We start from the raw sequence: 12,235 nt of genomic DNA on the forward strand, positions 1-12,235 counted from the left end.
TTTACAATGGAGGCTAAAGATAATTGTAAGTTGACGTTTTACTTTATTATGATTTTAAACTGCTTTAAGAGTGTTAGTACAATTTTTTTGTAATTTTTGTCTGTAACGTGTGTAACGTATACTTACCAGACGTTTTTACTTGGAAACTACTTAACGGATTTGAACGCGGGTTTCACAGGTGGATTACATAATAGGAGCATTGTCAAAACTTTGTTTTATGAAATTCTCGAGGTATAACCAGAATTCCCGCGGGAAGGAAAATTTTAAAGATCACGCGGCTGCTGCGCGTCCTCGAGTATATTCTAATGTATAATGGCTACTTATAGAGGTATGGCATGGCTTATGGATGAAAAATGAAAGTAACTGATCAATTATGAGATACTCAAGTAAGAATTCGAAACGGAATGGTGGGAATAGGCACCAATAAATGCCCCTGCCTATCTGTAAGTATGTAATGTCACCTACGCTTTTTCAATACGATACATAGGTAAAAGTCTATTACTCATCGTGGATCATAAAAAGGCTACGACTTATTAGAAAGGCATGAATTATGGTCGGCACTAGCAAATGAAGGTAGCAGTGCCTTGATATGAGCTCTGAAATAAATGTATCATATCTATATACCTATCTATACTAATCTATACTAATATTATAAAGCTGAAGAGTTTGTTTGTTTGAACGCGCTCATCTCAGGAATTACTGGTTCAAATTGAAAAATTCTTTTTACGTTGAATAGACCATTTATCGAGGAAGGCTTTAAGCTATATAACATCACGCTGCAACTATAAGGAGCAAAGAAATAATGGGAAATGTGATAAAAACGGGGAAAATGGATGATCGGCGTCCATGATGCCCAAAATAACTATTCCATGCGGACAAAGTCGCAGGCACAGCTAGTCAATACATATAACAAATATTAGGCGATAAAGAAACAGGTTGTTATATAGCTATTAAGCGTGAAGGACATAAACCTAGGATTTTTTGAGTAAAAACTGTAACACCTGGTGATGAACCATGATGGTCCAATAAGACTATAGGAATTTAAATAATGACAAAAGTTTGATGAGCATGTTTGCATGATGTCAGCAGTTTCTTGACACTACAATCAATACAATATACATAGGTATTGATTGTAGTGTTAGCATAAGTATAATTCTATACTTATAATAAATCTGTAGAGAGGTCAATTCTGTACATGGAATATATTTTCAAAATAACTATCAGGGAGTGATTAGTGATCGATACAGATGCCAAAAATGCAATCAGTAAAAATTTTGTCTGTCTGTCTGTCTGTATCTTCTTTATAGAAACAAAAACTACTTGACGGATTTTAACGAAACTTGGTACAGATATTCTTCATACTCCTGTGCAGGTTATAGTATACTTTTCATTACGCTACAATCAGAAGGCGCAGAGCAGTGAAAGGAAATGTTGGGAAAACGGGAGAAGTTACTTGATTTTTTAAGCTTCCGTCGCGTGTGCAGTCTTAGTTTATGGATAGTTGTTTGACAGATTTGAAAGAGTCGGAAAGTGGATTAAGGATGAATGAGTTACTCGTCAAATGTCTGCTCTATGCCGACGATTAGGTTATACTGGCGTCATAAGCGGAAGAGTTACAGGAGGTGGTAAACTGTATGCATGAAGCTTTAAAAGAGAAAGGAATGAAAGTGAACGTAAGTAAAACTAAAGCAAGGTTTTTGAAATGGAGAAAGAAATGACCGCATGTAATATTTTGATTGGAGGAGAAAAAGTTGAGCAAGTGAAAGAGTTTGTATATCTAGGATCAAAGTTTACATCAGATAGCAAGTGTGATAGTGATGTTGAAAGGAGAGTGAACGCGGGGAACATGGTAAATAGAGCTTTGCATGCCTTTATGAGCAGTCAGAAACTATCCAAAAAGGCTCGAATGGCTGTGCATAGGAGCTTGTTGGTCCCGACATTAATGTATGAGAATGAAAGTTGGGTATGGCAAAAGAAGCACGAAAGCAGAATAAATGCAGTGGAAATGAGGGCGTTAAGGAGTATGATGGGTGTGAAATTGAGTAACCGGATAAGGAACAGCGTGATAAGGGAATGTTGTGATGTGAAAGAAGATGTAGTTACAGAAATAGAAAAGGGAATGTTAAGATGGTTCGGTCATGTGGAGAGAATGAATGAAAGCAGGTTGACTAAGCAGATTTACAAGGAGAGTGTGGAGGGAAAGGTCGGAGTGGGAAGACCTAGACGAACGTATCTTGATCAAATTAAGGACGTCCTTATAAAGGGTCAGGTCAAATGTACCCGAAACCGCCGAGCTTACATGAAGAGAGTTATGAATGTGGATGAAGCGAAGGAAGTATGCAGAGATCGTGGCAAGTGGAAAGAGGTAGTCTCTGCCTACCCCTCCGGGAAAGAGGCGTGGTTTTATGTATGTTTGTTATGTATGTAATGGCTCCATCTCCTAATGAGACTTCATACAGGGTGACATTTAAAACAGCTGCATCCTTTTAAACATAGACTATACCCGTGCTTCTGTTTGAGCCTATTTTTATTTAAATTAAACGTCATCATTTTCACATTTAAAAACCGTCAAAAACTACGTCACACGCTTTATTAAAGACCAATACTACAAAAGGAAATTAAAACTAAACATGTAAATAAATGTCTGAAAAATAAATTATTTTTCTAGTATCTAGATCAAGTAAAGTACAGAGTTGTCGAAATCGCTCAGCTGAATGAATTGTGTCGTTGACCTCTGAATCTTACGCGTCGCTTTTCCGCCGGCCGGGGTGATATGACGTATTTAGGATCGTGGATTTTGATACTTTTATTTTTTTCGTACTTTCTGAAATATGAACCGATATTTTTCTTTTAACGTTTTTAAATATCCTTTAGATGAGTACACTTAATAGTTAAATTTATGCAGTTGAATTAAAAGTCACCCTGTATATGTCATCCATTGATATGGCCCAGAACGAAGCAGGAGAACTTTACACGTGCTGGACTTATATCCAGATTTTTTTATGAAAAAGGGAAAGAACAAAAAGTCGGTAAGTATTTTATATTATATTAGTATTTTAATTAAGAGAAATAGAGAGACGATTAGGTACCCGTGGTTATTCACGTTGTTCCACCAGGGGGACGTATGGAAATTTGTTTTAGGTACTTAGGACCAATATTGATAGCAGATGAAAGTGTGATATTGAAAGAAGATTAAATCTAGTGTTGCATGTATAGAAATCAAAAATACGTAAGTTAGTTCTTTATGAGAAGTCAATAGAAGTTGTCCAAAAACGCTCGTATAGCAGCCCAGAGGCACCTAACTGCGAGAGTTCGACTGACTAGTTAGAACTTGACTGTTTTACGAACAAGACATCGTTTTCAGAAAATGCGTCTGTTTTGATTTGATATCTCCCACGAATTGTTTTGTTAAGAATTTGTCTACGGTCCTAAGAGCCCGTGCAGCATGCCGCCAATTTTATCCGACCTAGGTCTGACCTGAAATCGATTAATCGAAAAATCGATCTTTTGGTGCGATTAAAATCGTTCTTTTTAATCGATCTCACACATCCTAAAATCGAGATAGGTACGATTTTTTCTGTTTTTGTATAAACCATACAATTAGTTGAAGGCCCGTATTACAAAAGTGCTGCCGGTTAATTACTCAAAACCTCACGAGATGGTTGTATGTGTAGTCTCCTTCGCCTCACTTCTCATCAATTAAAAAAGTTACGTTTATAATCACATTCTTTAACCTCTCAGCTGCTGTGGCGCATATATGCGCCACCACCGTAATCTGCTGTGGCGCACATGTGCGCCAACTGTCCGCGACAACTTAAAACTCGGTTTTAAGCTTAAAATACATACTGTGACGGTTTAATATTGTTTAATTTACATTCCAAACATACTCAGCTTGTGGGATCATCTGTTCCTTGTGAGCGCCTGTTTTCAGTTGCTGGAAACATCGCAAATGATGAGCGAAACCGTTTTGATTCCAGTAGACTTGACAGATTGTTGTTTTTAAAAAGTGTAGACCTCGATTTTTTGAGGATCAATTCATTAGGTCACGATTCGAATCGATTTAAAAATCGATCTTTTTCGGCAAGAATCGCCATCCCTAGATTGAACGTGTGAAATGAAATGGCCGTACAGCATGCAACCGACCTGACAACTAGCGACTAGCAGTAGAGATCTAGGTCAGACGAAGTTGTGTTTCTAGGTGCCATGTTGTGCCGTTCCAAGTCTAGGATTTTTTTTGTCTTTTAATTTCATACATTTCATTCACTCTTTTTTATGTCAAAGTCAATTTCGTAATCAGTCCTCCTTCTCCTCTTTCTTCACCCCCTCCGATTCCATTTTCCACGACGAAAGTTTAGGTTCAAAGTCTGGGTTTCAAATTATTAAATTATATTTCTTTTTAGTTTAATATATCTTAAATAATTTTAAAATATGTCGAATTCTAAGATTTTAGGTGCTCTAAAGCTCCTCAGGAGCAGCAAAGATGTGCATTTCCTTACTGGTAAGTTGATATTTTGACTTTCAAAGTAGCCTACCTACTAATTTTTGAAATTATGTATTCATGTGTTCAAAAAAGATTTTAACTTTCGTGGTTTTGTATTTATTATAACCAAACAAATAAATAGGTACTTTTTTATCATTTTCTAGGTTTACACAGCAGAACTTTTGCGGCGGCAGCGGCGACCAATGTTCACACGAAATGCAAGATAGTCAATGGAGTTTACGTTGTTACTTTAGATAGCCCTAATACTAAGGTAATTTCATTTTAATTATCTACATAACTTTTAATACCAATAGGTTGCAAAAGTTTTCCTACAGATTGACCTTTGACTTGTCAAAAACTAAATGATATTTTGTCATACAATTAAAAACAAAATATCACTTAGAACAGTTCTTTAAAATTTCAGGTAAATTCTCTAAACACTGCTGTTATGGAAGAAGTGAGAAACATAATTAGCGAAGTTGAGTCAAACCCCTCCATCGAAGCAGCTGTTCTGATATCTGGAAAGCCCGGCTGCTTTATAGCAGGCGCTGATATTACCATGCTCGAAAGCTGTAAAACAAAGGAAGAAATAGTTGCCCTATCAAAAAATGGTAAACTTTTATTTAAACTCACAAATTTCAATTGTTGAACTGTTGCCCATGTTAATTTTAGCATGTTCAATAAACTTAATGAAACAATAGCCTAAATAACTTTAAAATGATATTTAATTCCCAGGACATCAAATATTCAAAAGAATGGAAACCTCCCGTAAACCATACATAGCAGCTATACAAGGAAGCTGTCTTGGTGGGGGTCTTGAAACAGCACTGGCCTGCCACTACCGCATAGCTGTTAAGGACACAAAAACCGGTTTCGGTCTGCCTGAAGTAATGTTGGGACTTCTACCTGGAGGAGGTGGAACACAAAGGTAAATAAGATAACATTGTTCCAAGATTATGTACCTACCTAATATAATAATAATATTACGAAAGGTTGCAACCTAAGATATCATCAGTGTTTATTAACAAATGATGCTTTCTAAACACTAGTCACATTTTGTGACCAAGTTTATATTTCCGATGTCTAAAGTTATGAGCATCCCAAGAGCATGGACACTTGCACTAGATGCCTATTCTTCTTTTCTATTCTAAAACCAAATCTATTAGGTGTCCTTTATAAGATCGATATCATGGCCCACCTATGCTCTTAATTTTGTTTTGCAGTTTATGGTAATAATGTATAGATAGTTATAATAAAAAAAATTAATTACTTTACTTTTTCTATCTTGTAGACTGCCAGCACTCACATCGGTACCTACGACTTTGGACCTAGCTCTAACAGGGAAGACAGTGAAAGCAGACAAAGCAAAAAAATTAGGAATTGTTGATCTGCTTGTTTCTCCACTTGGACCAGGTAATTCAAACTTATATTTTCTTCTTTGCCGAATTATTGCACAATTTTTTGGCAGCACAAATTTTATATATATCTATGATTTTATTCCAGGTAATGGTCTTCCTGAACAAAACACTGCCAAATACCTTGAAGATGTTGCAATTCTAATTGCTAAAGATATTGCATCTGGAAAAATTAAAGTAGATAGATCAAAGAAAGGTTTAGTAGAGAAAATCACGGCAACAGTAATGCAGTGGGACTTTATTAAAAATATTATATTCAATAAGGCAAAGGAACAAGTTATGAAGGCTTCTCGTGGCCTTTATCCAGCTCCTCTCAAGGTAAATGATTTATTTTGAAGTCGTAATTTTTTTCCATCATGAAATGTATCTTGTAAGTGAACTTTGTCAAGTTTCAGTTATGTAATACTTAATTATTTAGGTGGACACAATATTACATAATGATGCTCAGCTATTTATTGAAATTAATATTACTTGTATGAATAGAGATTTTATAATTTATAAAAAAAAAAATTGACCTTTTTAGAGTTCGGTACTTAAAGATCAAAACAGGGCGTTATTACTAATTCTCCTCTGTCTGGCTGTCCACCTGTCCATCTTTCTAACACCCGGCTATATCTCAGATTCCATAATACCTATAAAACTAAAATTTACACAAATGATGTAGAACAATAACCGCTATAAAACTAAAATTAAGGATCCCCATACATTAACGTGTTTTTTTCGTATTTATGACTCAATATTCATAATGACAAGCTACTAAAACTAAACTAGCACTAACACTTAAAATTTTCCTAGAATGTTTACTTGTATAACCTTTCAAAATAAATAATTAAATAACAATAAAGTAAGTATTAAAGGGTGGCTCATACAACATAATTTTTATGCAATTTTTGGTCGATTTTAATAAACATTAATAGAGGTGGGTATAAAAAGTTAATATTTAAGTAATTAACGTGATAATGGTACAAACCCTTCGTGCGCAAGTCCAAATCGTCCTTAGCTGGTTTTATTTATTACATAAAATACAACTACTAACATCTTAAATTTGTTTTTTTAATACTAACTGTAAGTACATATGTATTTGAACTAATTTGAGAGCCAAGTAGTTCCGTGAGGGGGCAGGCTGGCAGCTGTCTGTAAAAACTTTGCCATTAAAACTATGACAAATGCACTAAGATTATCTACTTATTTATAGATGCAAATGCACCAAATTTCATAACATCTATCACTAATGAATGAGGTACTTTATGAAAGGTCTGTGTGGATTAATAAAAAATATTTTTTAATAAATACTGAATTACTATTCCTTATTCCTTATAAAATATAAAGCATATTCATATTTAATGAAGTAAAAACCACTTTCCATGAAATCAAGATCAGTTTATCTAAGCAGTCTCAATTTTCTTACAGACTTTTATCAATACTATATTTGAAAATGAAGCTTTTTTACCTTACTTAAAAAAAAATAGGTGCTTTAAAACAGTTTGTATTTTAAACTAAAATACCACTTTGTAAATATTGTTTCAGATTCTGGAAGTGGTCAGAGTTGGCGTGGACAAGGGCCCGGCAGCTGGATACGAGGCTGAGGCCCAGGCATTTGGTGAATTAGCAATGACACCTCAGAGTAAGGGTCTATTTGGACTATTTAGAGGACAAACAGAATGCAAGAAGAACAGATTTGGAAAGGCACAGGTGGACGTTAAAACGGTATGTCTACTCTAAAATATTAACTTTATAGGGATATTTTTTACATTATTTATTTATTAACATGGAGGCTTTGCCATTGTCATTACAATATTGCTCCCATGCGAGTATGACGATAGTACTAATTGCTTTTTAAATGATTTTATTACCTGCATGTGTGTTGGCAAGGGTGCCTGTTTTCTTTTCATTTACTTACTTACAAGGAAGTTAGTTTACTAATACTTGTAATACATACATATGGCCACGTCTATATCCCCAAAGGGGACAGACAGACAGAGCCAACAGTCCCGACAAGACTGAATGCCCACGTTCAGCCATTCGGCTTAATGATAGATTTGAGATTCAAATAGTGACAGGTTGCTAGCCCATCGCCTAATAATGAATCCCAAGTTTGTAAGCCTATCCCTTAGTCGCCTTTTACGACATCCATGGGAAAGAGATGGAGTGGTCTATTCTTTTTTGTATTGATGCCGGGAACCACACGGCATATATATATATTGTAATAATACTTTAATATCTGTAAATAAAGTAATAAAAATAATTATGTAATTGTTCATATTAGTTTCAGATGTTTAGAAATCAAATACTATGAAAATGATTATTGATTAACAAATTATTATTGATTTTTTAATTTATTTGTTTTATTCAATTTTGTCAGATTGGTGTATTAGGAGCTGGTTTGATGGGTGCTGGCATTGTCCAAGTGTCTATTGACAAAGGATACAAAGTAGTCATGAAAGATGCCACTAATCCTGGCCTTTACCGAGGAGTTGGACAAATACAAAACGGCTTGGCTAATGCCGTCAAAAGAAAAAGAATATCCGCGTGAGTATATTTTTTAAATAAAGAAATGTCCAGCACTTTAATACAGAGGAATAAACATAACAATTTTTTTTTATTAATCTATATAATATATATTACGTTGAGCGCTTAAATTTTTTCCTGTTATTAAGGATTTCGAAAAATGTTTTTAATTGACAGTAAAGATTTTTTTGACTTATGTATTAAAGGAGGCAGGCAATTATTTGAACCCAAAAACTGCAACTTGTAATGTGAGTAGCTGAAAACTATACTCTTGTTCAATGTGAGCCATGTAGTAGCTATTCATCATGATGAAAGTATGTTCCAATTAACAGATTACAAAAAGACAAATTCCTGTCAAACCTGCTTCCAACACTGGAGTACTCCAAGTTCAAGACTGTGGATTGTGTGATCGAGGCTGTATTCGAAGACATCAACATCAAACACAAGGTGATCAAGGAGTTGGAGGCTGTAGTGCCGAAACACTGCGTCATTGCGACCAATACCAGCGCTATCCCAATCACGAAGATCGCTGCTGGCAGTTCCAGACCTGACAAAGTTATTGGTGAGCAAAAACATTTTATTTTACATTATTTAATCGCAGGATTCGTGCTTTATTTTAAGCAGTACTTAGCTCCATGGCCATTCTATGGAACTATTATTTTATATTTATCATAATATTAATTTTGGGAAACAGAATATATTTATCAGAAAAGCCTAGTCATGGATTGTTAATAAGAGCTGAGAACTGAGAACATACTTCAGTATGTTCTCAAGAAACGTGGTTGTTGTGGATAGGTTGGAACTCATCACCTCTTTTTCCTATCATCGCTATCTGCACAGTAAAAACAGTGCTATTAAATGTGTGAGATAAATCAAAAATTAATTTAATTTCCCTCCAATGAAATTTTATAATAAACATGTTGGTATTTCACACTTGACTAAATTCAGACATCCAGAAGTTTCAGTAACAAATTCAGACGAGTAAAAAAGCATTTAGGAATTTGTTAGGAACCAGTTCTAGCATGGAGATAATTTTTTTTTTTTACTTATAAATAGGCATGCACTACTTCTCCCCCGTGGACAAGATGCAGCTGCTGGAGATCATCCGCCACCCGGGCACCAGCGACGACACGGCCGCGGCCGCGGTGGCCGTGGGCCTGCGGCAGGGGAAGGTCGTCATCACGGTCGGAGACGGCCCCGGCTTCTACACCACGCGCATCCTCTCCACTATGCTCAGCGAGGCTATTAGGTAATGTCTATCTAACTTTGTTAAGTTATAGGTTTGTCTCTCTTACCTCTGCGTGTTCCCGGTTGTACCCTCCACAGACCCGCCTTCCGATTTAATATTCAATAAAATTATAAATCACTGAACCAATTTTGATGAAATTTGGGGTATAGATAGAATTGACCCTTAGGAAGAACATAGGCTAACTTACTTTTTATTGCAATAAATGAGAAGAAAATCATGCAGACTAACTGATACAGTGACTCTTGGTTGACTGATCAGCATTGATATTTGGATGGAACAAAGATTTGAAATTTGGCATGTAGTCCTTGAGTGGTCTAGGGACAAAGCAAAAATTTACCGAATTTCCCTCAAAAAATATATAACCAGGATGTTCTGCTTTACACAGGCGGAACCGCAGGTACAGTCTCGCATCTTATATCTACTGTCATTTAACATATAAATGAACTTTTAGGCTACTACAAGAAGGAGTAGATCCCAAGGAGTTGGACAACATGACGAAGCAGTTTGGCTTCCCAGTGGGCGCTGCGACGCTCGCCGACGAAGTTGGCATTGATGTCGGCTCTCACATTGCTGTGGATTTATCAAAGGTAAGAACCGTTTTATTTAATTTTATTGACATAAAATTTGATGAAACTTTCTATTGACTAAAAAATATAAAAAATATGTCCATACGTCTCTCCAATGTATTTAGGCTTCTGTTCACTCTATTTTTATTATACTACTTTTTTATAATCATTGGCTTAATTTCCTATATATAAGACAACTTCATTATTTCTTTAACTATGTAATGGTTTTTATAAAACTTTGTTATAATTATGTCTTATTTATGAAATAAAAATAATGTTTCAGGCGTTTGGCGACCGTATTAGCGGTGGCAACTTAAACATAATGCAGGACTTTGTGAAAGCAGGCTTCATGGGTCGAAAGTCTGGAAAAGGAATCTACGTTTATGAGAAGGGCACGAAGAATAGGGACGTAAATCAGGAAGCAATACAGTTACTAAAGGAAAAGTACGCTCTTGAACCCCGCGGCGCAAACACAGTAGAAGACCAACAGTTGAGGATGGTGTCCAGGTAATGTAAACTTTAATAACAACAAAATAAAATCAACAATGTGTCTGTTCTAATCTCTGATTTGGTAAACTCTTTGGTGGATTTACTTTAAAAATAATTGAAAACTTTTTTTCTAAGAGAAATATAGAAAACTCTTGTTTTTAAGGTTTGTGAACGAAGCTGTATTATCTTTAGAAGAAAAGATCTTGCACAGTCCTTTGGAGGGTGACGTCGGAGCCGTCTTTGGGCTTGGTTTCCCGCCTTTCACTGGTGGACCTTTCAGGTAAAAATCTGTTTTGTCTGCTTAATACATAACACGTGCACCATTTAATTTATTTCACTATGCACATTACATCAGTTTCTCGAGTCTCTCTTATGCAAGTTAGGGAGTTTTAAGATAATACTCAATAAGCATCATTTGAATTCGCCTGCTTAGGCCCCATCTTGCTTACCATCATGCAGTTTGTAGTCAAATACACTCAAATATTTTCTGAATAAAAACCAATTAGAATTGTAGGAACTCTTCAGCTTTGTTGTTTTTACCAGGTTGTTGACACTTTCTTATGCTTAATTCATAACATATATATATATGGGAAAAGATTTATCTAGGAATCATTTATATACAAGAAATTGGTATATTGTGTAACAACGTTTTTACTAGTAAAATTTTAACATAATATTTTTATGGCATTTGTTACAGATGGGTTGATCAATTTGGTGCTGAAAAATTAGTAAGGAAAATGGAGGAGTACCAAGGTCTGTACGGCGCGCCCTTCAAGCCCGCCCAGACTCTTGTAGATATGGCGAAAGATCCCAGCAAGAAATTCTATAACTAGTGTAGTGATATTATGTGAAAAGGCCCTTATGTATTCCATCTTATCATTTTATGAGTCAACTCTTCAGTGTGTAAGTGACTGAAAGGTAGCATAGCTTGTTGAGCAAGCTGTTCTTACTGATTAGAATGTAAAGAAGTATTTATTCGGATTCGTAGGAAGATATATCAAGAATATTAATCCTTAAGAAATGTGTTAATACAGCTATAATGGCATGACAATCAGTTCTATGTTAAGCGAAGAGTTATCGTGGCTGTCATCCTCATCGTATCGTAATTTATTAATAATTTCCTTTGGAATATTTTATTTGAGATTTGTGCTGTACGCGTTTTTAAGATTCATTCAAATTTAATAAAAATATTTATTTTATAAAAAAAACCTGTTTAATTTCCCAAAAGCCCCTTACGCTCTATATGTATACCAATCATTATTCTGACTTATATTTTAATATTCTATACTAGCTTTTAGTCGCAACTTCATCCGCGTACTGCCTTTTTTCGCAATAAAAAGTTATGCCCAAGTTCTTATTCAGGGCCAACTCGTGTCTCTGTACCAAATTTTATCAAAATCGCTACAGTGGTTTAGTCGTGAAAGTGTAACAGACAAGAGTTACTTTCGCATTTATAATATTATTAGGGATTAGCATAAACGCGGGCCTGAGAGATTTGGCCTGTTACTAGTGTAAACCTGATTTCTAG

General features: G+C 35.4%; 1 protein-coding gene across 1 annotated transcript; it reads left to right on the forward strand.

Moving 5' to 3' along the window:
- The first annotated feature begins 4,306 nt into the window (after positions 1-4,306).
- Positions 4,307-11,891, forward strand: LOC106133640 (trifunctional enzyme subunit alpha, mitochondrial). The gene is made up of 14 exons (XM_013333441.2): positions 4,307-4,498; positions 4,645-4,751; positions 4,905-5,091; positions 5,216-5,408; positions 5,772-5,893; positions 5,984-6,213; positions 7,423-7,602; positions 8,258-8,424; positions 8,736-8,965; positions 9,460-9,652; positions 10,104-10,239; positions 10,502-10,725; positions 10,871-10,987; positions 11,405-11,891. Exons 1-14 carry the CDS (start codon positions 4,429-4,431, stop codon positions 11,538-11,540), a joined length of 2,292 nt encoding a protein of 763 aa, XP_013188895.1. The 5' UTR covers positions 4,307-4,428; the 3' UTR covers positions 11,541-11,891.
- The last annotated feature ends 344 nt before the right edge of the window (positions 11,892-12,235 follow it).

This window comes from Amyelois transitella, chromosome 2 (assembly GCF_032362555.1).
Source record: "Amyelois transitella isolate CPQ chromosome 2, ilAmyTran1.1, whole genome shotgun sequence".
Lineage (NCBI taxonomy): Eukaryota > Metazoa > Arthropoda > Insecta > Lepidoptera > Pyralidae > Amyelois > Amyelois transitella.

Coding starts and splice junctions, on each gene's coding strand:
- LOC106133640 (XM_013333441.2), top strand. CDS start 4,429: ATGTCGAATTCTAAGATTTTAGGTGCTCTAAAGCTCCTCAGGAGCAGC. Junction 8,425..8,735: donor AAAAGAAAAAGAATATCCGC/GTGAGTATATTT, acceptor TCCAATTAACAG/ATTACAAAAAGACAAATTCC. Junction 10,240..10,501: donor TTGCTGTGGATTTATCAAAG/GTAAGAACCGTT, acceptor ATAATGTTTCAG/GCGTTTGGCGACCGTATTAG.